We start from the raw sequence: 27,488 nt of genomic DNA on the forward strand, positions 1-27,488 counted from the left end.
TGACCACGGTCTTTACGGAGGTAGTAGACTGGCGTCGCTCTACTTCTGAACACCTCGATGTCCCATTTCCATATACTTAACGTTGGAAGTCAGAGTGGAACGGCAGTCCATTTTAGTTCTGAAGGGCTAAGTGGCTGGCGAGAGTGCGTGACTCTATACTCCCCTATCGTCTCTGAACTCTACGTCCGCCTCCACCCCACCCCTCCGGGACCTCCGACGAAGGTGACTTTCCATATTGCCAGATAACTCTGTGGTAGTTTGATGCCCGCAGACGACACCGCCTGGACACGCGGCGACTAGTTAGAAAGGCCGGTGTTCGTTCTTGGGAGGAATTCGACTAGGTAACTGGGCCTCGGCTTCCGTCAGGCCGACTGAAAGGACGGAGAAGGGTCCTTGCCCGGTGACGTTGGCAGACGGAAAAGGAAGTGAAGCGGAAAAGCGAGAGAGACCCAGAGAGGGAGGGGCGGGGCCGAGCCAAGGTTTTGCTGCGTACTGAGTCGTCTCCTCGCCCGGGACAGCGACAGCCGCGGGAGCGGAGCAAGCCCGGGACGAAGCCGCGGAGGGTTGTTGCTGCTGCTGCCGCCGCCGCCTCCATTCCCGTCGCCATGCCGCTCTTCGCCGCCAACCCCTTCGAGCAGGACGTGGGTGAGTCGGGCGGCTTCGTTGGTGGAGTTTGCCCCTGGAAGCGGCAGCTCGCTGAGCTCGAAGGAAGGGGCCCTTTGCCTTGAAGCTCGAAGGAAGGACCGAGGCCGTCCTCCTTGGCGCGGGGCAGGGCGGGGTCTCTGACCCGAGGGAAAGGGCCGAGCCACCCCCCCGGCAAGTTCTGTCGGCTACCAGGAAGAGGCAGGCGGTGTAGCTCCATCTCATGGCAGTGCGGAGAACTTCCGGGTGGGTCGGGCCCACAGAAAGGGGCGAAGGAGGGGCGGGTTGCGCCTACCCCCCCCTCCCAAAGGGCCCTGAGTCAGGATGGTGATGCCTCTTCGGGCTTGGTCAGAATGGGGATCCAGGACTGGAAGACTCGTCGTCCAAATCCCGACTCTGCTAGAAGGCTGACTAGGTGACCTTGGGCCAGTCACTCGTTTCCGGTTAGCCTACCTCTCGGGGTCATTGTGAGGATAAGAGAAGAACGGCTCAGAGCTCGTAAAGAGATCCAAGTTCTGTTCCCTGTATTGCTATGAAACTTGCTGGGAGACCTTGGGGGCCGTCACACGCTCGTAGCTTATAATCAAATGGATTAAACCACCTGTCCTGCTCTGAGCTCCCTGGAGGGAGGGTGGGATAAAAATGTGCTAGATAGATTTTATTGTGTGGCTGAAGCTGTCGGGTGTGTTTCCTTGCGCTAAAGCCTGCAGTTCAGTATAGATCAATACCGAGATACTACATTTTTATTGTTCTTTTCCTTGAAGGTTTTCTTTTTGTCTCAATTGAATCTAACTACAACACTTTGTGGTAGCTGAGACTGAGAAAGAGGGGCTGGCCCAAGGTCACCCAGGAAGCTTTGCAGTTGAAGAGAACTTTGGTCTCCTCACTCCTGGTTTGATACAGGAACTGCTCAGGAAGGGTTACATATAGGACCAAGCTATTCATTTGTGTATCAGATAATATTTGTTTTGACGAGCTGCTGGGGAGAAATGACTCTGTTTTGGAGTGTTGACTCTACTACTCAAAGTGGAGTGGGAAATATGTTGTTTTTCTGAAAGGTGTTTGATCTGTTTTTAGGCATACAAAGAAAACAGGATTGTTTATAGCCTGTATTTTCTTTAAATGCTCCATTGATTGTGAGCTATTTAATCTGTGATTTTTGTTTTTTATTTCCGGGGCAGAGGAGTGAGTTGTGAATTGATTTGCCAAAGAACAAAATTAAGGATAAAATGGGTTTTTACCCTGAATCCTAACCTAGTAATTGTTCCTATTCTGCCATCAAGACGAGAATGAAGGGTAGCACCAAATTGGAGCAAAAAGATGAAGAAAAAACAGGGGTGCAGCGGGAAGACATATTGGAACAAAATTGTCTTCCCACTGAAACATTGGTTTTCTTTGTCTCTTTGCTCTATATTTTGTCATGCAAATTCCAGCAGTACTGGTGCTAGAGACAAGAAGATGTGGAAGCTTGTTATGCTGGTTTCTGTCCTGCCATACAGTACCAATAAATCTCTGTAAGAGCCGAAATCTATCTTATTCTGGGTAACTGTGATGTGGGATCTGTACCCTAAAGATCATCCGGGTGATCAGACTGGAGACAGGACACAGGATAAGGGGCAGGAGATCTTGCCTCAGCTCACACCAAGGTATAATTTCAGGGCAGTTTCATCTGGGAAAACAGCGCAGGGACAAAGGCTTTACCAAACTTTTCCTCTTGTGGCTGCTTTATAGGGTCAGAATGTCAACAGGTTGGATCATTGGTCTTCAGTATAAAGCTTAGTTTGCCTGTAAGGCAACTGTGGTCGTCAGCATTACAGAATTGTGAAAGCAGACAGCTACACTGAAATTACTGGTTCAGAGTAGATGGTCTAGTATTGTGGAATAACAGTAAATACCCTAAACCAGTGATATGCAGTGGTTCAGGAGCCACACATGGCTTTTTGATATGCATCTGTTTCTCTTATGAGCACCGTTCTCCAATGATGTATGCTGTATGCACCTTATGTTGCAAGAAACTGGGTAAGGCCGTTACCTGAGGGGGGGCTTATGGTTGGCAGATGGTTCCCACCTTGAAAGAGCCACTGCTAGAATGACTGAAGGATGAGTGACTAAACAAGTTCTGGATAACTTGAAATGACAAGTTCTGGAGCACTTGAAAGCTTTGCACAATGTTTTGTGTCATCATAAGTCAGACGTGAAAGCCCCTCCCCTTATGCTAGATACACAAGAGCTGGCAAATGTTTAACCATGATGGGGAGAGACAATCCTACATGTTCAGAAACACTCTGTAAGTTTAAAAGGTTATAATTATATGCTTAAATGTAAGAGTTGTATTCTAATAGTGAAGTTGGCCAATCTTTAGATATGTAAATCTAGTTAGTGGAGCTGTGAATGTGGCCTGGCGTGATGTGGTCCATGGGGTCGCGAAGAGTCGGACTCGACTGTGTGACTGAACAACAACAAAGAACGGGCAAGACAGATGTTTCTACAAATCTGAAAAAGGGGCCCAGGTTTTCAGAAAAATGTGAAATCTGAAAACAACAACAATGGGAACTTTTTTTAAAAATCCAAAAATGATAAAAGAAGCACCTGTACCTTTAAGCCACAGATTCCGTCAGTGGCTGTTGTTAGGCAACCACAGTATTCCAGGCTGGATTCTGTCAGTAAAAGGAGGAGGCAGGGCCCTTTCCAGGCCTATTTTGCCTTTGAGGGAGGATTCTTTGGGACCAGGCCTGACTAGGAACCAGGGTTGCCGGCTCCAGGTTGGAAGGTTTCTGGAGATTTTGTTGTGAAATCTGAGGAGGGCAGGATTTGGAGATGGGAGAGGCCTCAGCTGAATATAATACCATAGAGTTCACCATTCAAACCAGCCATTTTCTCTAGAGAACTTCAAATCTCTGTTGTTTGAAGTTCAATTGAAATTCTGGGAGGTCTCCAGGCCCCACCTGGAGGTTGGCAACCCTAGGCCTCACAGCAGCCTCTGGGTGTCTTGATGCCACCTGACTTGCATAACTCAACTGGTCCTGGCCACTTGCTACTGTTCAACAGCAGCCACCCTGTGAAAGCCAGTGTGGTGTAGCAGTTAGAGCTTCAGTCTGCGAGACCCAGGTTCAAATCCCCATCTTTCTGTGCAAGCTCATTGGGTGTTTTGGAGTAGTCATATACTTTCAGCCTAACCTACTGCACTGGGCTGTTATGGAGAGAATAATGTAAGCTGTAAGCTGTTTTGGTCTGCACTGTGGAGAAAGACCAGTTTTCCTCAGTAGAGGCTAGAAAGGGAAAGGAGATAGAAAGCTGAAGACAGAGGGGTAGGTAAAGGTAGGTTGGCTGTTTAGTGAGAAGGAGTGTTGCCAAGTTGGGAAATGCCTGGACATTTGAAGGTGGGGTTTGAGGAGGGGAGGGACTTCAGACAAGTAGAATTTATTTATGCCATAGACTCCACTCCAAAGCTGCCATTTTCCCCAGGGTAACTAATGTTGCCCACCTCCAGGTGAGGGCTGGAGATTACCCAGATTTACAACTGCTCTCCAGATGACAGAGATCAGTTTCCTTGGAGAAAATGGCTACTTTGGAGGGTGGATATGGCATATCTGCTGAGGTCACTTTGCTCCCCAAACCTCACCCTCCCAAGGCTCCATCCCCAAATCTCCAGGAATTTCCCAACCTGAAACTGGCAACCCTAAGGGGAACTGATCTCTGTAGCTGGCAGATCTGTTGGGATTCCCGGAGAGCTGCTGCCACCATTGCTGCTGTGGGAGGGAGGAAGCAGGTGGGTGGGTGGGAGTGTGATGGGATAGGGGCAGAAAGAGAGAGGAAGTGACAGGCACAGAGGAGAGTAAGAGTAAGGAAAGGTGTGGCAGGAGGGAGAAAGAATGTGAGAAGGAGGGGGAGAAGGGAGGAAGAAAAGGTGAGGGACATAGGATAGTTGCTCCCGCAAGTTTCTTGTTCGGTCTCCACTTGTATTTTCAATATCATTGTGTGTGCTTTGTTGGGTGCAAGACTAAAGGTGGCCAGGTGGCTCTTTTGGTTGGTGGTAATTGCAAATGTGGCTCTCTGTGAGCCACAGACTGTGTGCCTTCAGCGAAAGGTTTGATCTGTTTATGTTAAGCTTGTTGGACTAGATTGTTTTTTTTTTTTTTACCACTGCTAGGACACTGTTGAATTACACAATAATGGTGTCCAGTAAACTTTTTTTTGTGTGTGCATCTTTTTATCTTCTACCTTTTTATTTAAGAATCAAATAAATGCTTACATGGGTATTATAAGTGACCTGAAAAATGCTCCAAATACCATGAGAAAAAGTTAAATGTAACTGAAGAGGATGTTGCACATGCAGTTTATTATACATGACAAGACATGTATAATTCTGTCATCTGTCCTTGTTCATAGTGATATCAGCTGAAGTCAGTTGCTTGCACTGGCGGATATTTTGACATCTGAGGACAGATTCACATTTTACAAGCAGTTTGTGTTCTTAGGATTGTCAAAATGTTTGCACTGACCTTTGTTTTTACAGATTAGAGTTATACATTTTAAAAATATAAATATGCAACATTTTCACTATACTGTGTCCAATAAAATGGCTAAAATTACAAGTAATAGTGCACTAAAATGTAACAACCATATTATATGGCGTTACAGAACATAATAAAGAAGCCTTTTTATGCTGGCAACCTTATTGCCAAAGATAGATCTGACAAAAGAGTCTTAAGAAGCTGCCTACAGGTATCCAGTGAAACAATTTCCAGAGTAACAAGCAGTGTTCCCTCTAAGCTGAGTTAGTGTGAGCTAGCTCACCGTTTTTTAGCCTCCGGCTCATACATTTTTGCCTTAGCTCAGGAAGGACGGCTCCAGAGCAGACTAATCTATGCAGCAGCCAAGTCACTTGCTCACAGCTTTAATGCCAGCAGCTCACAAAGTAGGATTTTTGCTCACAGGACTCTACAGCTTAGAGGGAGCATTGGTAACAAGTGTCCCACAGTTTCCATGCTATAGAGTAGAAGTCAGATTTCAGGTCCTTGCCAAACAGATACACTATCCCATAGGTGAGTCACCCTAAACAATGTCTCTGGCTGTGATCTCACAGAAGAGGGCACCCTCCTTAAGATTTGCAGGGGCCAGAATGTGTACAAATTTAAAGGTGGTAAACATCACCTTATAGGGAACCTGGAAGCAAACTGGCAACTGATGTAGCTCTCCCAAGAATAGGTGTAATATGGGTGATATAACAGGACAGACAGTTGCCTTTGTACTAGCTAAAGGTAAGAAAAACTCAGGTCAGAGGTACGCTTATTTGTGTGGGTAATTTTGTATTGTGTACGCACTAAAATATATTTAGGACTGGGACTGTGTTCTCCAAAAGTACAGGTTCATCTGAAAACTCTGCTATGCCATCTTGTAAACAGAAACTGTGGCTTTTAAACTTGTAAACAGCTGCTTCTACCCTGTAGATGGCAACAGTTTCTGTAGTACCTGCAGGGGGAGTGCTTTTGATTTTCAGTTATATTAATTCTTGTTGAATCAAAAGGGTTTTTAGAATTTAAAGTGGCATAGATATTCTGGTAGCCTTGAATCCAGTAGTGCCTTAGAGGCCAACAAGGTTTTTTGTGTATAAGTTTTCAAGAGTCAAAGTTCCCTTCCTCAGAGCTTTGAAATGTCTCTTCTAATTCAGATACTTTTATACAATGAGGAAGCCTTACTACACTGATGATGGTGCAGTCTTCGGTGAGAGGTCCATTAACTTAGCTTTCTAGGATACGGTTGAGAGATAAGAAGACTGATGCAGGTGAACTTTGCTTTCTGGAACTAGTCAACATTATAAAAAGCACCCACCAAATAACTCTCTGTTTAGTGTAAGTTTATTGCTTGCTTATGATAAAAAAAACACTCTATGGGTGCGGTCAGACGGCGTGCTGAGAGTGGGTTAAACTGCTCCAGTTCTAACTGGATTATAATTGATCTGGATAATCGCAATCACATTTACCTCCCTTATCCTGCCTCACCGTGCAGTCATATTGCTCCCCGGCGTCTACACCACTGACGTGCGGGACCGTGCATCGGCAGGGTTTAATTTTTTTCCCCTCAGTTTGCACATGCGTATAGGCGACCCTCTGTAGAATGGGGGGGAACTATCATGGCGCATGCGCAGAACCACCAGGGCAAATCAATCCAACCCCTCCAACAAAAGACTTCCCTTTAAAAGTTTTTAATTTTTTTTCTCAGTTTGCGCAGGCGCATAGGCGCCCCTTCGTAGAATGGGGGGGAACTATCATGGCGCATGCGCAGAACCACCAGGGCAAATCAATCCAACCCCTCCAACAAAAGACTTCCCTTTAATGGTTTGACCCGAAAATGGCCTCCGTGAGATCCCGAACTCATCTAAACTCTAAAACAAGTGACCATTTAAATGTCGGTTTTCTAAACACAGTAGCAGAGCTCCGCCTATCCACCTATGCGCACACCACCAACGCATTAAAAATGGGCATAAAGCGGAAGCCTTGGGCAGCTTTCGAGTGGGGAGGGGGTTTAAGCCAGAAGTGGCTTGACACTGGAGGAGCGATCCCACAGGGGGAAAATGCGGCTTTAAATGGGAGAGCTGAGAAAATACCACTTTGGGACCTGGTAACAAAATACTCCGGGTTAAAGCGGTTTTGAGCTGGAAACCAACGGCTGGGGATGGGAGGCAGGTGTTGACTGTGTGATCGTGCATATAAAAATCCGTTGCTGAAGCGTGACGACACCAGATCAAACGGTGCGTCTGAACGCACCCCATGAAAATAGTAAAGATAAGATTTAAGGTAATTTTCTCTTAGAATCTTTTCCTGTGCTATTATACTGAGATTCCTCGCATTCTACGTTACGTGCAGCATCAGAACAACCTGGAAGCATGCCTCCTCCTATGGCAAAGGGGAGGGCCCCTGAGGCCATTCTCTAGCTAAGAATATACAAATAGAAGCTTTTGAAACTGGCACCAATGCACGTACAGCGATTTATGCAAACTAGAATATTTCATAAACATAACCAGTTTTTGAAGGTGCTTTTCTTCCTGTTGAAACATTTCCTGCACTTTCAGAAGTACAATACATTTATTGTCTGGAAAGGTGACATGTTATTGCATGGGTGTCTGGGGTTGGGGCGCTTCAGTCTCGTTCTGCCTGGTCTACGGTTGTGCAATAGATATTTCCAAATCACTTCACGCTCTTGGCGGTGCTGTATTTCTTCCATATGAAGTTATTCAGATCAAAGTCTCTCACCAACCAGATGAAAGGCCCCCTCATACAAGTCTTGAGCGGAAATAGCAGAAGAGTGTGAATAATATGTCCTTCTAGAGACGCTTCAGGGAAATCATCTTGGCTTACAGCTTTCTGCTCTGAATAAAGTTTTCTGGGCCATTGTTAGTACTTGTTTAAGCTTTGCTCTGTAACTCTTGTTCCTACTCCGTATAGGAGTCTGCTTATAAAAGTACTAGGAGAAATGCAATGAAGTGCTCTAAGGATCAAGTTAGCTGTGAAAGCTGTAGATTTGTTAACAGATATCCTGTGATCTATAACAAAATAAATAGGATATGAGGATAAGGGGTCCGTAGGTAACCCTTTCCTACCCACTCTGCTTTTGTTCATCTCAGTCATTCCCTAAGAACTTCTCCTTGCCTAACAAAGGGTACATGCAGACACCTTGGGTGCAAACAAGATCCAAAGAATGGATTCAAATAAGGAAAGGGCAGTGGAAGGGAAGTATTAATTTCCCTGTATTGTGATGCCAGCATGGCTGCAATTTACTGTCTAAGAAAGATAACTTTGCACTTTTTTTTTTTAAAGAGACCCTTTCCTCAACTCATCTGACTTGTCTTCTAGTTTGACCTTTTAAAATTTCACAGATAAATTAGTTGTAGCTGCATTTGAACATAGCAGTTGAACCACCAAATTTATCTTATGGAGCCTCCCTAGAGTTCTTAAGCTTACAAATATTTGTATAGTTGTTATCTTAAAGGTGGAAGTGTCTTGTTTCAAAAACACAGAGATTTAGGAAAACTGCAATAGTCTTATTTCCATTAAGAATATGGATAATTTAACATTAAATAGTAATGCTGCCAGTTGCTATTTGAAATGCAGTTTAAGCTGTGGTTTGGATGGAAAAGAAACATGATGAGGCTCCCGCGCAGTCTAACAGACAATGTGCCGAATATGGCTGTGTTTGAATTTGGGTAAAACAGCTATGAAAGACTTACTGTTTCAGAAATTCTGTTACAGCTTGAGATGATAATAGTTGCTGTTTTTATTTGTTTTGCACTGTAATTAATGTCAGTCTGATCTAGGGCCTCTGCTTCCAGGGAAAATCTCAACCTGTGTAGAGGTCATGGCTTTGGTAGCAGTATATTCAGAATAAAAATGCGCTTGTTTGAGTAGCTCTGAACAAAGAGTACTTGTGTCTTAAAGGTGTTGACTCTCAAAATCCTATTTTTATTTTGTAGAAAAGGCCACAAATGAGTACAACACTGCTGAAGACTGGGGTCTTATTATGGATATATGCGACAAAGTTGGTAGCACTCCTAACGGGTAAGGTGCTTTCTCTCTGGCTTGCCAACCTCTCTGAATGTGGTTTTATGTCCCTGTTAAACTCCTTCACCTGCTAATTAGTCTGAGTGTCTTGAGCCCAAACCTGAGGGTCAGCTTTACTCATTCCAGGCTTTAGGCATGCACAATGATATGGCTGTGTTAAATAATCTTGTAAAAAAACCACAACTGATCTGTTTTTGAGAAAGTTTCAGTACAGAAAAATGTCCACACTGATATGTTGTTTCTTCTTTGTGTTAGGGAAAATGTAGTAAATTCTTGACATAGAGAAAATGCATGCAGTCAGACTATAAATAAAAAATTAGCATGTTTATGTAAATATTCCTTTCTCATAACAGGAAACAAGCTCCAGAACTATCTAGTTAATAGTTCTATTATGAATTTGCAGTTTTATTTAATAACCACTTATTTGACTGCATGTATTTGTCTGTTACTTAGACAAATAGTGCCATCCTAAGCAGAATTGCATTCTTTTAAGTATGCTGAAGTCAGTGGATTTAGGATGATATAATTCTGCTTAGGGTGGCACTGTAAGCTTCCAGGGGAAAGCTCCGGCTTGGATACTACAAGTTTTCCCTTAATGGAGGCGGATATTTCCATCTCTCTGATGACTCCTGAAAACCCTCTGTGAAAATTTGGGGAGGGGCTTGTAAATAAAATGCAGTGTGACATAGGTGATTGCAGTATGGAGGGGGAATTGGATGAAATCACCTACCCTCTCAAACCTTAGTAGAATTCTCACAGGCTCTAACCCTATATTTGAGCTTGAATATTTGACAGTGATTTCTTCCAGTATGGAAAGTAATATGCAGCTGAGTGAGGGCCTAGTGAGCCAAATTAGAATGCACAGTGCTGTAGTGGTGTTTCCATCAAGTTGTTTTGCATAGCACATTGCTTATTTCATAGCTAAGTAAGACATTCTTCCCTGATTTTGTTTTTCTAGAGCAAAAGACTGCCTTAAAGCCATTTTGAAGAGAGTAAATCACAAGATACCCCATGTTGCACTACAGGCACTGACTGTAAGTATAACAAACGATACTTTGTTATATAAATAGAGCAGTGTAAACTTTTTTCAAAATGTAACACCAACAAATTTTGCTTTTGAATCATATTTGTACCTGTGCATGGAATGACATAGTAAATCTTTATATTATTACCAGTGAACACCTTAACGTTGTATATTTTGTATGGCCGTTTGTATTGATTTATTTTTTTCCTCCCCAATTTCGCTTTTTAGCTGTTAGGAGCTTGTGTTTCAAACTGTGGAAAGATTTTCCACTTAGAAATCTGCTCACGTGACTTTACCAGTGAAGTGCGTGTCATAATAAACAAGGTAAGGTTCTAGTATGCATGGCATGGAGTGAAAGCCAATGAAAACATTGATGAAAATTGCAAGAGTGTCTTTACATCTGTCTAATACTTCTGGCATTACCTTAGGTGGTTAGGTGGCAGGAAAGGATTTAGCAAGCTGAATGGATAGGGGTTAGAGAGGTAGATTAAACTTTTGAGGTGTTATGGATGAGGTAAAGCTATACAGAACAGTGAAATAATTTGCACTTCTACTACATTCATGACAATTCTTAAGGAGACTGAAGTTTGCAGCATATGAAAGAGAGGTGTTAAATGTAGTGCCAGTGAGTGCAAGGAAAGAGTATTTATTCTCTTTCACAGTAGTAGAATGGCAGGAGCATTAGCGTCTCTGGAAGCTTATCTTGTACTTGAATAACAACGAGAGCAATTCTTTTGTGAGCCTGTCATAAATACGTTATCAGTATCCATATTTATCTCTAGATTTAGGTTCAACTGTACAAATAACATCCTTTTTGAAATATGTGTTTCTTTTTTGACAACATACTGTAACTACATATATATTTATTTCTTTATGCACAACAGTGTTTTCCTTTGGGTTCTTGTTTCATAGGCTCATCCTAAAGTATGTGAAAAATTAAAAGCTTTGTTAGTAGAATGGTCAGATGAATTTCAGAAAGATCCACAGTTTAGTCTGATATCAGCAACTGTTAAATCCCTTAAGGAAGAAGGGGTTACGTTTCCTACAACTATGTCACAGGTAAGAGATTTGGTTTAGATTTGTTTCACTTGTGTTAACATGTTCTTCTTTATCAGCAACATTTTTAAAAGTCAGAGCTACATACCTGAGCATGTTTGCCTTAAGGATCATTTCATCTAAATGTTTAATTTTCGTATTGTGAGAAGGTTTTTAGACGTACGATACAGAATAAGATACTATCATAGGGATCATTATCAGCCCCACCTACACAGGGAATTTTAGTACCGCCAAACTGAAGGCTCTGATAAACACAAACGAAGCAGGCACAAGAGGCCCAAGAATACAGAGAACAATCCTCACAGTGAGTCTTTTGCCACATGATCCACAGATCTGCTCTCTTGAGCCATGCTGTCGCAACATTATTACATATATAGGGTGGATGGATGGGAGTGTTCGTTTATTTACTTTGTAGCTGACTTTCTCACTGAGACTCAAGGCAAGATTACAAAATATAAAAAACAGACAGCCTTCAACATTGAGTGAACAGTGCAAAGACTGAGATTACAGAAGTAGAAAATGTTGTTAACTACCAACTATCTAAGGTTTGTTATGCTGTAAACAAGGCAGAAAGCAGGTTACAAAGGAAGAAGGCAATGCAATAAAAACAAGATGATAACAATAAACATTGCAATGGACTACTCCCAGGGGTTGTTTCGTAGAAAAAGAGTTAGGGGAACTCATTAGCATAACTCATTAGCATATGCCACACCCCCTGACATCAGGGGCCCGGCGGTGGACCTGCAAGGCCGGCGGGAGTGCGAGGAAGCCCCGCCAAGGCCCTCCCTGGCCCCAGGCAGGCAGGGGTGGGGAGAGGTGGGGAGGAAGCAACTTACCCTCCCTCTTCTCCTGCCTCCTCCTGGCTGAATGAGGGCCGGAAGTGGGGCGGCCGGAAGCAGGGGGCGGGGCTTCGTAGTGTGCCCCGCCCCCCGCACCTCACCTGGGGGAACTGCGATCCCCTGCGTTCCCCCCCGAATCGACCTCTGACTACTCCTTTATAAAAAATGCCCCCCTGAATGTTTTTGTTTTGTGCATTCTGCTAGAAGTATGGGAGCCTTCCTGACTTCCTTGGGTATTCCGTTCCACAAGGTGGAAGACACAGAAGGAATGCGTGTGTACATGCAATTGCTGATCTTATCCATTTGCAAGGTTGCATCTTCATGAGCCTTTGCTCAAATGAGTGAAGTTGTCGCGGCGGGGAAGTGGTGGTTGTAACATGGCGAAAACCCACTTCCTTGTGACAAATTCTTTATATTATGGTGCAAACGAGACATGAAAAAAGCTCAGCAGTATATTATGAAGAAATGAACTAGCCCAACATTTTGGATGGAAATCCTTCTCCAAGCTCAAGATTAGTTTATCTAATGTTGCTTACTAGCTTTGTGTAGAAGGATTAAGAACTCAAATTGGTTCCTGGCACCTGTTGAGGATGCTCCCTGGTTTGTTCTACTTGTTGGTGCTGCCTATCTCTGAATTATTCTCTTTGACGTGCTGAGCAGCCGCTGCACAGTTGCTTTTAAAATGGCTACTCTAGTGCTGCTTATTCATGTGAATTTGGCCTAAGTCATTTTCGTGAAAGTTCAACCCATCCCTGAACGCTCTAAAATTGTTTGCTTGAGAATTGCTCCTAGACCACTTGTATGATTGTTGTCCCTGTATACATGATAGATTTTTGTATGGTCTTTTTAAAAGCCATGTTGGGGTAGTTTGCCATATTTCTTACTGAGGTTTACTGAGTGAGTTAGAACTGAACTGTTGTGTGTTAAAATGACAGGAAAAAAATCATTAGACTGTGAAATGAATTTTTATAAAGTTTGGCAGATGTGTTTTTTCCCTGCTGTTTGGATTTGATTGAGTGCAAAATTTCCCCTTGCACTAAAACTGTTTCACAAGTAATAAGGCAGTAAAGCCCTGACCTGGATTGCCCAGGCTAGCCCGGTCTTGTTAGATCTCAGAAGCTAAGCATGGTTGGCCCTGGTTAGTATTTGGATGGGAGACCACCTAAGAAGTTCAGAGTCATGGCATGATTTGAAAACTCCGTGGGATCGCCATAAGTCAGCTATAACTTGAGGCAAAAAAGGCCATAAGTGTACTAAGTCCCCTTTATATTTCTACTTGTGCATTGCTGGATACTTTGTTTTTACTAACTGCAAAGCCATCTTGATTTATGAATGATAATTATAGCTGTTGTAATGACACCATTCACTAGGTTATCTCACCACATTTTCCACATTCAAATGGATGTTGATTGTCTGAGGTTTTCTCCTGTTTAAAATACCTTCACATTAGGGATGCATGCTGCAATCATTTCCACAAATGAGTTCACTAGGTGAACTTACCGTAATGGATTGGAATTATTTTAGCAAGTTGATCCCAGGATTAGTTTGTTGGTATGAACTCCTTCTGGAGTTGTAGCTTTTTTGCATAAGCCTTGTGCAGTGATGGGGTGATTGACACACCAGAATGAAGCAATAATGCATGGCAGGTGGTTAACCGGGTGATTTAATCTCTTAAAAGGAGGGCAGGTCCTTGGTGTGTGTGTGTGTGTATGTAATGGGAGCCACAAATACTAGTTGACTTGAATGAACTTTACTGAAGTACTGCTAAGGTACAACTAAAATAAAGAATAGATCAAGAAAAACAAATATAATGGGGCTGAAATCCTTATCCCTGGGAGTAAGCTCCATGAATAAAAGGGAACTTCTGTCTGAGTAGACCTGCTTAGTACTGTTCTCTGATTCTCCATGGTCTGGAATGACAGTTCTTGGGCATAGAATAAACAGATGGGGCATTTGCAAAGCCATCTCATTTTCCTCTGTATCTCCCCCCCCCCCCATGTTATTTAATCTTTCCCGCACTCTGCCATGTGGTGGTGTAGTTAGTGTCAGTCCAGGCTCTGGCATGCCCAGGTTTGAATCCCCTCTCTGAGTGATCTTGGGCCAGCCACACGCTCAGCCTAATGTATCTCACGGGGTTCTTGTGAGGATAAAGTGGAGCAGAGGAGAAGCAACTTTGGGTCCCCCTTGGGGAGAAAGGCAGGGTAGGAATTAAGAAAATAAAAATAGGGTGATTCTGCACTAGACCTTAATTCCTGGTTCAATCCTGTCCCCGAACTTACATTCTACACTACACTCGAGTTCACTCCTGTAATTATCTTGGGGTATTTTTTGTTTCCACATTACATTGAGGTCACCCCGGTTTCACCCCACACTTGTCCCAGGATAAATGGATGCTGTTATAAACAGGGATAAATGCAAGGTCTTGTGCCGTGAGTTGAACTCTGATAAAGCCAGGGATGAGATCCATGTGTGGAAAGGACCATAGTTTCTCCTGTATTCCTGCTTCCTTCTCTCCCTCCCACCCCCCAGCCAACCTGGGAGGGGCTGTGGCTCAGTGATAGAGCATCTACTTGGCATGCAGAAGGTCCCAGGTTCAATCCTTAGCTTCTCCGGTTAAAAGATTTGGCAGTAGGTGATGTGAAAGACCTCTGCCTGAGACCCTGGAGAGCCGCTGCCAGTCTGAGTAGACAACACTGACTTTGAAGGACCAAGAGTCTGAGTCAGTATAAGGCAGCTTCATGTGTTCATGTGTACTTTAAGCTACCCCTATCTTCAGCGTCTTTTCCTTACTACTTGTTTTATGGGTAGCTTTGGAAAACTCCACATGCAAGAAGCCGTGACATTGAATGGAATACTTGGAAATCATTCATTAAAAGAGCAACAGTTAGAATGCACTTTAAAATTCATTTTGGAAGACATTTAAATTTAAATTTGGTTGCAGATGAAAGAATTATGTATTTTTTTAAAAAAATGAGGTCTTTTCACAACATGAAAGCTGTGGCTCCCCTAGTTTGAGAAGATACCAGATAAGACAGCCGAAAGGTTTTAGTGTGTGTATGTTTGTGCGTGTACGTGTATGAGAAAAGATTTAATCTGAGTTTTAAAAAATTGCCTTGGACAAATAGGAGCACCGCATTAGAAACAGAAGACTGGGTTTGGTTCTAGCCAAGCCTGCATAGGTGCCCTGAGAGAAAAATTTAGGAAGGATGTGAAATTGCATTTCATGAAAGCAAAGAATTTGGAAGCCATATATCCATAGGCACCTATCAAATCTTAGCATTTGGAATGGAAAAAAATAAAAAACCAATCTGGCCAGCACCTCAGTTAATCTTGAAGTACTACTTTCTTGGTACTAGTAATCTACTTGCCCTGCCCTGGCCCAGGCTAGCCTGATCTCATAAGATTTTGGAAGCTAAGCAGAGTCAGCCCTGGGTAGTGTTTAGATGGCAGAACACCAAGGAAGCCCATGGTTGCTACATAGAGGCAGGCAATGGCAAACCACCTCTGTACATCTCTTGCTCTGAAAACACTGTGGAGTCTGTCAGCTGTGACACGACAGCATTTTATACAAACTATTCTGCCTTACAGGACTGTTGTAAATTTCTAGGGTAACGTATATGAAGCCATTAACTTGAAGTGCATTATGTAAAGGCTTAGTAATATAAGATGACTTTATTCTCGTTTTCATGGGTTTGTAATGGTGCTGGACTGTACCTGATTGCATCTCAGTGGCAACTCAAGAAACACAAGGAGAACCTTAGCGGATGTTAGGAAACAATTATCAAGAAATGCACGAACATGAAGCATTGTGAATATAACTTGAACCCAGTTTCCAAACCAAATGGGCAGTTTCTGCCAATTCCCCCCCCTTCCTGCTATATACTCCCCTGTTCCCCAGGAGCAGCATTTTGTGGGGACCAGTGAGCTGCAGTGGGAGGGGAGAGCAGTGTTCCCTCTAAGCTGAGTTAGTGTGAGCCAGCTCACAGTTTTTTAGCCTCCGGCTCACACATTTTTGTCTCGGCTCAGAAAGGAGGGCTCCAGAGCAAACTAATTTATGCAGTAGCCAAATCACTCACTCCACAACTTTAATTGCCAGTAGCTCACAAAGTAGAATTTTTGCTCACAGGACCCCACAGCTTAGAGGGAACATTGGGGGAGAATGTGGAAAATGTGCAGTGGGAGTGGAAAATGTAGTCTGGTTCCAACCCAGTCACAATTGAGACTGGGAGGAGTGTCACAGTGGCTTCCAGCTCAAACCTTGACAATGCCACTTATAGCCTTCCTTTGTTATGTCAGGTAACGTCTCTGGTCAGTCTCTCGGGACCTGAGTTGGCATTTTGTGTAGGAGTCTCCATAAGCAACATTACCTTGTGACAGAATTGACTAAGAATTGCTACCAAGGGGTGGGTGGGTTAGGAATTACTGTCTAAAAAATTTGAGTCATAGCATTTCATCCTTAAAAACCTTCTCTTGAAATTCCTCTCTCTCTCTCTCTTCCTGTTAAAGTTTTGGGGGCAAAAAGGCTTACCTGAGACACTAAATTAGTATTGCTGCTGTTTTTAGAGTAGAAGCAAATATAGAATTTTATTCCACATACGAAGCATGTTGATATTGCCGTTAAATTTTACAGGGTATCTCAACTGCTGCCAAGAATGGTGTCTCATCGAACAAGAACAAAGAGGATGAAGATATAGCTAAAGGTAAAGCATTAGTAATTAAGAGGTTTAGAAACACTTCATTTGTTATATTGTTCATCTTGAAATTGTAATTTGCTGCTTCAAGTGCATAATGTTTTCCTCTTACCGAAAGCTGAACCTATGTACTTGAAAGGACTAGGGTTGGGAATCCAAGGATGGGAGCAATATGTTCATTTTTTAAGGTTGTGGAGGCTGTGGGGAAGCTGGACCTCTACTAAGGGATGCAGGCCTTTGAACATGCCCACTTTAAAAACTACTTTCCCCCTTTGTTGAGGGCTCAGCATATTTGTCATCTCTTATTGCCATTTCTAAAAGTTTTTAACATTTTGCATTGCATTTCTGAGGGGAGTCAAGATCTGACATGGGTTGCCTGTCGGCAGTTTCATATTTGAGGCCTTAGACATCCATTGCTAATTGTCAGCTAATTGTGAACGTTCTCCATGCTGAATGGTGGTCCTTTGGGCAGAGGGAAGCAGCTAATTTAGCAAGTTAACAGCACTTGCACATTGTTTCCTTGAATGTAATGGATGTCAGCCACAGTTGGTTATATACAGGCATACAGAAGATTTGAATCTATAAATTATAGTCTTCAAATATTAAGCCGAAGTAGTCCTCTGCAAAATCTTCTTATATATCAGGTGTAGGCCCCCCCTCCTCCGGTATGTGTGCCACACAGCAGCACACCAGACCAGTTTTCTCAGCTTGTAGGGCAAGTCCCCTGTCTAGCCCCTTTCCCTTGTTGAGATATGCCTTTTCCCTTATATATCTGCAAGGGAAGGGGTTAGAGACAAACTTTTTGGTTTTTTTTTTTAATGAAACCTGGGAATTCTGAGAACCTCCTAAGCCTGTCATTACAAAGCTCCAGCAATCCAGCGATATTTTAGTGCCTTTTTAAAAAAAATAAATGAGGAGGGTGCTGTGATGCCACCAATGATGACAGCACCCTCCATTGAAAATTGTCATTACTGAAGGCACATGTGTAAGAAAATAAACTGATTCCACAACTGTGAAAGCGTACAAGGAGGGCAGGAGGGCCATGCCAGATCTATTCCAGTCCTTGTGGATCACTTCCCAAGAAAATCAGGGGTGAGTCAAGCATGTGGAAAAGCCCTTACATTAGATTTGTGGGGAGGAGTGCCTCATGACCACTCAGCCGTATGGCATTTGGGACAGAAAGGAAGCAGAGATCCTGTTCTGTTACTTTTCTAATGCCAGTGTTGGATTAGTAGTGCCGTGTTTCCCCGAAACTAAGACACTGTCTTATATTTATTTTTTCTCAAGAAGACACACTAGGGCTTATACCACAAATGCATAGAAATCCTGCTAGGGCTTATTTTGGGGGTAGGTCTTATTTTCGGGGAAACAGGGTAGTATCCTGATCTTCACGTGCAAGAGCAGCCAAGGATCTTGAGCATATGTGGCCCCAGAATACTAGAATAAGTTTATTAGACCACCCCAAGCTCAACAACTTGAAGAAACATGACCTAACAGTATAAAAGGTGTAATCAGCACATTTCATAAGAACATAAGAGACACCTCAATGTTGGATCAGGCCAAAGGCCCATCCAGTCCAACACTCTGTGTCACACAGTGGCCAGAAATACCAGGTGCCATCCGGAGGTCCACCAGTGGGGCCAGGACATTAGAAGCCCTCCCACTGTTGACCCCCCCAAGCACCAAGAAGACAGAGCATCACTTGCCCCAGAGTCCCAATCTATACCTTGTGGCTAATAGCCACTGATGGACCTCTGCTCCATATGCTTATCTAATTCCCTTTTGAAGCTGTCCATGCTTGTAGCCACCACCACTTCCTGTGGCAGTGAATTCCATGTGTTAATCACTCTTTGGGTGAAGAAGTACTTCCTTTTATCCGTTCTAACCCGACCGCTCAGCAATTTCATGGAGTGCCCACGAGTTCTTGTATTGTGAGAAAGGGAGAAAAGTACCTCTTTCTCTACCTGCTCTATCCCATGCATAATCTTATAAACCTCGATCATGTCACCCCTCAGTCATCGTTTCTCCAAGCTAAAGAGCCCTAAGCGCTTTAACCTTTCCTCATAGGGAAAGTGTTCCAACCCTTTTATCATTCGAGTTGCCCTTTTCTGCACTTTTTCCAAAGCTATAATATCCTTTTTAAGGTGTGGTGACCAGAACTGCACACAGTATTCCAAATGAGGTCGTACCATTGATGTATATAGGGGCATTATGATATTGGCTGATCTGTTTTCAATACCATTGCTAATCATCCCCAGCATAGCATTGGCCTTCTTTATTGCAGTCACACACTGTCTCGACATTTTCAGTGAGTTATCTACTACAACTCCAAGATCTCTCTCTTGATCAGTCTCTGCCAGTCCGGACCCCATCAACATGTATTTCTAGTTAAGATTTTTGGCTCCAATGTGCATCACCTTGCACGTGACCACACTGAACCCCATTTGCCATGTTGACACCCACTTGCCCATCCTTGACAGATCCCTTTGGAGTGCCTCACAATCCTCATTGGTTTTCATCACCCTGAACAACTTCGTATCATCCACAAGTTTAGCCACTTCACTGTTTACTCCCAACTCCAAATCATTAATGAACAAGTTAAAAAGCAGTGGACCAAGTACTGATCCCTGCGGTACCCCACTGCTTACCACCCTCCACTGAGAAAATGGCCCATTTATACTCACTCTCTGTTTTCATCTCTCATTTGGATCAGTACAAAGAGGTTTGTGTGTGTTTCTTTTCTAATCATAGCAATTGAATTGTCTTTGCAAGAACAAAAACAGCAGCAATTGGAAACAAAATCTTTATACCCATCTGTAGAAGTTCAGCAGAACAGTCAGAAAACCTCAAGGAAGGTGCGAGCTTTGTACGACTTTGAAGCTGTCGAGGACAATGAACTCACCTTTAAGAGTGGCGACATTATTATTGTTTTGGATGACAGGTATATTCTATTTCAATCACAGTTTGTATGGGGGAAGGGAAGTAGCTGTTGAACTCAAGTTTTTCTTGCTGTCTGCACTCACTGTTTGAATATCTGTCTTAGTACTGAATGCATGTTATGCTATGAGCTCCTGTTCGGCTGATGATTTCTAAAGCATGTTTTGACTTCTGTAAATTATGTTTGGATCACATTCTTAAAGGTCTTCTTGATGTCCTCTTGCAATACAGGATAGCTTACATTCTTGACATAGTGCTTCTCATTTGTGCATGTAGCCCCTAATAAGCGCTTTTGGGGCAAGGTATCTTTAAATCAATGTTTGAGCCTTAAGTAGAGGATCCTGTAGGAGCTTGCCAGCATTCTCACCTTCCAAGCATGAGAGTGGCTTTTACTTGCACTACTGCAAACATAGAACCACCTAAAGCACTAGGGTCTGATCTGAATTATGACTGACTTTGGAGCTAGTTCCACTGAAGTTAGTGGAACATTCAAATAAAAATGTTTGCAACTAGAATACAAACTGACCGTACAGCTTACCCAGCTTCTGAACCTGAGAACCCAGGAACCCTCGTTCATTGATATCACCAGAAACAAGACAATGTACTTTAAAAATATTAGGTGCAGGCTGGTATGAAATTGAGAATGTGAATTTGAGTGACATCTTCGAAGATCTTGAAACACCCTTTTGTCTAAGTGGGTCCAAACTTGTTGGCCGGTCAATATCATGTACTAAAAGAAGATCTGGGGCTGCTGTGACAGTTTGGATGCAGAGTGTACTTTTTTGTTGTTGCTTGTGAGATTGTCTTAGAATTGCAAACGCTACCCAAGAGAGGATTGTCAGGGTGAAAGCAGAGGATAGAGTGGCTTGGGTCCTATTTAATACTTGCCAGATGCTAACTTTGCAAGAACTCCTCCTGTATACCTTGCTGTACCCCCCACCACCACAATTTTCCCCAAGGGCTCCTGGTCCCCTGGGAGCAGCTTGGAGGACAAAGTGGGTATCAGCAAAAATAGCCTTCTCTTTTTCCTCTGGTGGAAGGTGATGAAGTTAGGATCCAAGTTTTATCTTTTATCTATGTTGTAATTAGTTCTGCATCATTGATTACCATTAAATCAATAGAGACAGTAACCTGCAGATACTTCTACTGTTCTTCAACATATTGGCTGGATGAAGATTCAAAAATCAAATTGAAAAAGTAGGCATTGGAAGATAAAGCACACAGAGAATTCATTGTAGTTACTTTAAGTAATAATTGCATCACTGTATTTAATAGTAAAGTGGCTTGCTCTCATGCCAGTCGTGAAAGCTGTGAACAAAACCAGGCCACCACAGACATGATTGGGTTCTCTGCATAGTCTGGGTATTCCGTCACTATGCAGGAAAAATAAAGCATGGTAAGTTAACCAGACAAACAGGGAACATGAAAAGCCCAGTGAGGACTGAATATATTTCAGGAGTACAGAATGTTGAAAGTCTGTTGAGGGGGAAAAATAAATAGGGGTGGGAGGTAAAAGTTAGCTTGCTCAAGCCTCTGCGAAATTATAGAATCCAGGGTAGTTTTCTAAATTGTTCTTACTGCAATTCCTTGTGGGTACTTGGTGTTTGTGTGTATGAAAGAATGCATCTGAAATGGCTTAGTTGAGTCAGTTTCATAGTTCAGTCAACCTTTGGTAGTTTGGAAAACATCTGCGGTATTTAAGGTGTTATTAAATCTTATCCAGAGTTAATCCAATCTAAACTATCGAAAGCAGTGGTCTTAGACTCTGTGTAGATTCCCCTGTCTCTCTCCTAGCTGAAAAGAAGAAGGAACAGAGTGACTTGTGTCAAATACCGATTCTGTACTTTTGTTTTTAAGTAGTTTTATGGGGCTGTTGCTCTTCCATTTTTTACTGCTAGAAGATCCTGGGAGATTTGACAGTTTGTTCCTGCAGTACTTTGGTTGCCTTGCATAACAAATGGTTAAGGTTGTCTCTGGCTTTTCCTTGGTGGATAAAAGTGCATTCTAGTTAGTAGCTTCTTGTAAATAAAGAAAAGCCCAGGCCTGTATCTTAATTGTTTTGAAGGGAGGGAGCAGTACAGTATTGCAATTCAGTGTTGTAAATCTTTTTTCCACTTAGTGATGCCAACTGGTGGAAAGGAGAAAATCAAAGAGGAGTAGGATTGTTCCCATCTAATTTTGTGACCTCTAACTTAAATGATGAACTTGAGTCAGGTAAGTATGAACTAAACTCAGTTCATAAATATTTAAATGATAAAGTATTAGTGTTACAGAGGAAAGCAGTATGAAATTGAACAATGTGTTCAAAGTCACTAAGGACCTGGAAACAGGATCTGGATCCTCTGATTCACAATGCCTAATTGTTCTCTAATTGCTCAATCACGGTTACTCTGTGTAAGGGATCTTAACGTTTTGTGGACAGTAACGGCTCATTCTGTTGGTGCTGTATTACTTTTAAGTAGTGGCTGAGCCATGCAGGGGTTCACTTAGATCTAAAAGTGCAGGTAAAGATTGGCTGATACAGTGGTTCTTCAGTGCTGTGCTTCAGACTGATCAAGTGAGTCATACGGACCATATCACCTATCTACACCAGCTCCCAGGTTACAATTCAAGGCTTGGGACCTGAAGGGCTGCCTACTCCCTTATGAACCCACCAGACTACTACAGTCATCTTTGAAAGTTCTGTTTTGGGTGCCCCTGCCTTCTGAGAGTAGGTGGGCAGCAGCCTGAGAGAACGCCTTCTCGGTCATACTGCCAAAGCTGTGGAACTCTCTCCCCAAGGAGATTTGTCTGTCCCCTTCTGTTGCCATCTTCCACCAGTGGGGAAAGACTTTTTTTCCCATTTGGCATTCCATCAATGATTCCTCTTTCCTGACCAATGTTTTAATTGCTGTTTTTATGTCTTTGTAGATATTTTAACTCTGTTTTTAATTTACTTTAATGATGTATGTTTTGGGGGAGGGTGAATGGTTTTTAAATGCGATTTTATCATGTGCTTTAAGCTGTTAGCTGCTTTGGTGGCTCTTTGTGAGGGCAAGGTAGGATATACATTTTGTAAATAAACTATGGCATTGCCATACCAAAACATTCAAGTATCGCTAGTCAGATTCTTCAGCATGAAGCAAAGGAATAACTTCTAACTTGCCATATGAGATCTGAACTTAGGGCAACCACTGTGTTTGTTAAAGGATGTTTTCAGATCAGAACAGTAACGTTTTAAGACTTGCTTTCCATGTGCTGTTACATTATTTATAGCCTGCTTTTCAGCCAAGATTGGCATGTAGTTAAATTCATCACAGAGGTATGACTGTAGAGAGGTGCAGGTGTGCATTTGGCAGACTCCAAGACTTGATGGTAGGGATGGGTACAAACCTCATTTTTACAGTTCAGGGTGTGGTTCGTGGCTGAACCACTAATCGAACCACAAACTGATACGCCGGTTTGTATCGGTTTGTGAGCTATTTAAAGTTTAAACCTGTTTTCTGCTCCCTGTGGCTTATCATGGAGAGCAGAAAGCAGGGGTTTCCAAACAGCTGAGCAGACCTCCCCACCTCTCAGCTGTTTCTTGTGAAGACCAGATTCTGCTCTTCATGAACTGCCATGAACTGCATCAAAATTCATGGAGGTTTGTTGCAGTTCTTCAGTTTGCGAATGTTGCTTTGCGAACCACAAATCAGTCAAAATTTGTGACCAACTTTATTTTGTCAGCTAGTTTATGCCCATCTCTAGTTGATAGCACAGTCCAGGCTCTTCCCTAGAGTAGGCAGGGCTGAAAGAGCTGCAGGTGGGGTTGGACCAGCTGCCATAAGATTTGCCTTTCACTTGGCCCCTTGATTAGATCCCAGGTTTCTGTGCTTAGGGGACCTTAGCATGCTGCATGGTATGAATGTTTTTGAAGGTGAATAGAAAAAATATTTTCCAGGTGATCTGGAGAAGCTAGTGCAAAAAGACACTCATGTTCTCCTATTCTTTTAGCAGCAGCAGCAGTGGATAAACCCTCTTCTCCTGAAAGCACTACAGAGGAAGTTACAAAAGCTGAGCCTGAACCAGTTTGTATAGATGAGGTATGATGATTTTGAATACCACTTTCCTGAAAATAATTTATCCACTTGTTGCAAGATGAAAAATTGACTTCTGTGAACTTGGACGTCACTGCCATTTTTGTGAATGCTTTTCTTCATCTTTCAGGGCACAATGGATAAGGCATTGCAGTTACTTCAGAGTATAGATCCAACAGATCCTAAGCCTGATTCTCCTGATCTTCTGGATTTAGAAGGTAGTATTGGCTTATGCTTAATATACTAACAGTCACATTGGAAGCTGCTGAAAAATGAATTGTTCTCATTATAGTGAAGAAACTTGCTGTCTGAAGGAGTGCAAGATTAGTAATTTTTAGATACTTTCCCTTAATACTGAATGTCAGAAGTATTTTAATCTTTTGAAAGTAGGTGCAACTCATATACAGTGTCTCGCACAGTGAATGTACATATGTATTTTGCCACATGGCTGAGACAGCACATCTGATTTCTGATTTGCATGTATGCCAAAAAAGTATATGATGATCTCATATGGTGATGCGTGTGGTTTACCTACACAGAAATGGTTTCCACATAGAAACACATTAAGGGTGAATAATGCATTCACCCGTAACAGTGATGGTGTTCTTTATAAACTGGCATCCTGTGGATATGGAATCTTGTTAGAACCAAGATGCTCATTGTTTTTGGTGTGCATGCCACAAATTGGCTGCACAAAGCAGTGCCATAATTGAGTGTGTACATATACAAATCCTCTTGTACTCCAGGGTAGTTTTGCCTTCACTCATCTGAGCTGGGGAGTGGGCAGGAGTGCCAGTCTAATTTTGTATTGTAGCCAGACATGTAGGCTTTCTTCATCTTACTTATGTGCCCCACATAGCCTCACTGTCTGTGCCATTCATGACATTCATGAAAGCCAGCATGGTGTAGTGGTTACGAGTGGTGGACTCAGATCTGGAAAACTGGGTTTGATTCCCCCACTCCTCTGCATGAAGCCTGCTGGGTGACTTTGGGCCAGTCACAGTTTTCTCAGAAGTCTCTCAGCCCCACCTACCTCACAAGATGACAGTTGTGGGTCGGGGAAGGGAATGCAATTGTAAGCCACTTTGAGACTTCTTAATGTAGAGAAAAGGGGGGTATAAAAACTGCTGGTGTGACCTTGGGTCAGTTATAAGTTCTCTTAAGGGCAGTTCCTGAGAGAGCTCTCTCAGCCCAACCTACCTCACAAGGTGTCTGCTGTGGGGAGGGGAAGGGAAAAGGATTGTAAGCCACTCTGAGACTCCTTCAGACAGTGAAAGGTGGGGTATAAATCCAATCCCCCGCCCCAGCACAGGAATGCAAACTTCCATGGTTCTGTCATTCGATATATATTACTTTCTTTGATTAATTAAAAATAATAATAAAAAGCTGCATTTAATTGAATATTGGAGCCAGCATAAAAAGCTACTGGTTAAGTGAATTCATCCACCATCACTGAATGGTGTAAAGTTAAGTTTACATATAGATAAGTAATAGACATATTTTTTCTTACATTTCAAGGCACATTATCTCAGTTTCATTTACATTATTTCCATATAATAGTTCCTCCTAGGTCATCTTCCTATTTCCTCTTAACTTCTTCCTCTTTATTCCGCAGATTGGAGAAATATATTGTTTAATCTATCCTTTTGCAACTGACATCTAACAACAACACAAATTCAGTTTTTTGCTTTCCCCTACCTTTATTCGGTATTGTTTGTGCAATATCCTTAAATGAAAATATTAAAAGGGGGACTGGTAATGCTTTTCCATCTTATCTGACACTTCCTAATAAGATAACTTTATTGCTACCTCCAACTAATCCCTTACCCTCATTAATTTATATTTAGACAAATATGCTATTCTCCAAAGAATCCAGAGGTAAAGAATTCCTGTTTATAAGCCCGATTTAAACTGAGTTTATTAAGGCACTAATGGGATTATGAGAAACGGGAGAAGTTAGGGTAGGGTTAGAGATTGTTTGTTTGTTTATTTATTTATTTATTTATCAGATTTATACCCCGCCCTCCCCCGTAGGGCTCAGGGCGGCTAACAAGGCAAGATGTCTTGCAAACAGTAAAACATAATTCATATAGTTAAAAATAATTATACAATTTAAAACCCAGTATAGATTTAAACTTAAAGTGCTCGTTGATCTTCATTTCCAACAACCCCACAAGATGACAGGCCAAGTCCAGGGTTCCCCATAATCGTTCAGTGGTTTCAGCATTCAAATATTCAAGATGTTTTCTTCAAGGTGTTTTCTTCCTAGGGCCTCTTTTGCCCCCGATGATGACAATATAACAAGGGGGGCGGGGGGAGGGCGGTGGCCCCTACTCAAAAGCCTGGTGGAAGAGTTCCATCTTGCAGGCCCTGCGGAACTGCATCAGGTCCCGCAGGGCCCGGATCTCCTCCGGGAGCTTATTCCACCAGGTAGGGGCCTCCACCGAAAAAGCCCTAGCCCTTGTAGCGGCCAGTTTCGTGTCTCTGGGGCCCGGTACAGTTAGTAAATTTTGGGCCCCAGACCGTAGTGCTCTTGGGGGAACATACGGGGAAAGGCGGTCCCTCAGGTAGGCTGGACCCAGACCATGTAGGGCTTTATAGGTAAGAACCAGCACTTTGAAGCGAATTCGGTACGCTATTGGCAACCAGTGCAGCGCTTTCAGCACAGGCTGAATGGTGGTCCCTTCTAGAGAGACCCATTAACAGCCTGGCCGCAGCATTCTGCACCATTTGCAGCCTCCGGATTTGCGACAAAGGCAGCCCCATGTAGAGAGCGTTACAGTGATCTAGCCTCGAGGTGACCGTCACGTGGATCAGCCCAGCATCAGATAGAGCTGGGTGTCATCGGCATATTGATGACACCCTAGCCCATAACTCCGGATAATCTGGGCAAGGGGGCGCATGTAGATGTTAAATAGCATCGGGGACAGCACTGCCCCCTGTGGTACCCCACACTCTAGGGGATACCTACAGGAGCGCTGGTCCCCGAAAACCACCCTTTGTCCCCGACCTTGCAGGAAAGAGGCAAACCATTGAAGGGCAAGCCCCTGAATCCCCACGTCGGCGAGGCGATGGATCAACAACTGGTGGTCGACAGTGTCGAATGCTGCCGACAGATCTAACAACACCAGTGCCGCCACACCGCCTCGATCCAGATGTCTCCGGAGATCGTCAGTCAGGGCGACCAAAGCTGTCTCGGTCCCGTGGCCCGAGCGGAAGCCGGACTGGAAGGGATCTAAGACTGAAGCATCCTCCAGAAAGCCCTGTAACTGTAACGCCACCGCCCTCTCTATAAGCTTGCCCAAATAGGGTAAGTTAGACACCGGCCGGAAGTTGGCCAATTTGGCCGGGTCTAGAGATGGTTTTTTCAAGAGAGGACGGACCATCGCTTCCTTGAGCACAGTCGGGAAACGCCCCTCCAAGAGGGACGTGTTGACAATGTCCCGCACAGCGCCTCGTAGCCCCCCAGGACTCGCTTTAATGAGCCAGGAGGGGCACGGATCAAGGTCGCATGTAGTTGGGCGTACAGCTACAAGCAATCTGTCCACTTCATCCAGGCTGAGTAGATTGAAACACTCTAAACCCGGCCCCGAAGACGTGCAAGGGGCCTCAAGTTCCCTCACTGTCTCAATTGTGGTGGAGAGGTCGCGGCGGAGCCCCAAGACTTTATCTGCAAAGAAGCT

General features: G+C 43.3%; 1 protein-coding gene across 2 annotated transcripts in view; it reads left to right on the top strand.

Moving 5' to 3' along the window:
* The first annotated feature begins 436 nt into the window (after positions 1-436).
* Positions 437-27,488, top strand: part of STAM2 (signal transducing adaptor molecule 2) — a 36,111-nt gene continuing 9,059 nt past the window's right edge. The window contains exons 1-10 of one of the 2 annotated variants that reach the window (XM_015429031.1): positions 437-645; positions 9,113-9,197; positions 10,159-10,234; positions 10,453-10,548; positions 11,137-11,283; positions 16,750-16,819; positions 19,562-19,751; positions 21,867-21,961; positions 23,723-23,811; positions 23,936-24,023. In XM_015429031.1, coding sequence (XP_015284517.1) covers positions 606-645; positions 9,113-9,197; positions 10,159-10,234; positions 10,453-10,548; positions 11,137-11,283; positions 16,750-16,819; positions 19,562-19,751; positions 21,867-21,961; positions 23,723-23,811; positions 23,936-24,023 — 976 coding nt within the window. In that variant the 5' untranslated portion in view covers positions 437-605. The remainder of the gene's footprint in view (positions 646-9,112; positions 9,198-10,158; positions 10,235-10,452; positions 10,549-11,136; positions 11,284-16,749; positions 16,820-19,561; positions 19,752-21,866; positions 21,962-23,722; positions 23,812-23,935; positions 24,024-27,488) is intronic. The other variant, XM_015429032.1, reaches the window with a different exon arrangement.

Source organism: Gekko japonicus, unplaced genomic scaffold (assembly GCF_001447785.1).
Source record: "Gekko japonicus isolate JY-2015 unplaced genomic scaffold, Gekko_japonicus_V1.1 scaffold1508, whole genome shotgun sequence".
NCBI classification, from domain to species: Eukaryota; Metazoa; Chordata; class Lepidosauria; order Squamata; family Gekkonidae; genus Gekko; species Gekko japonicus.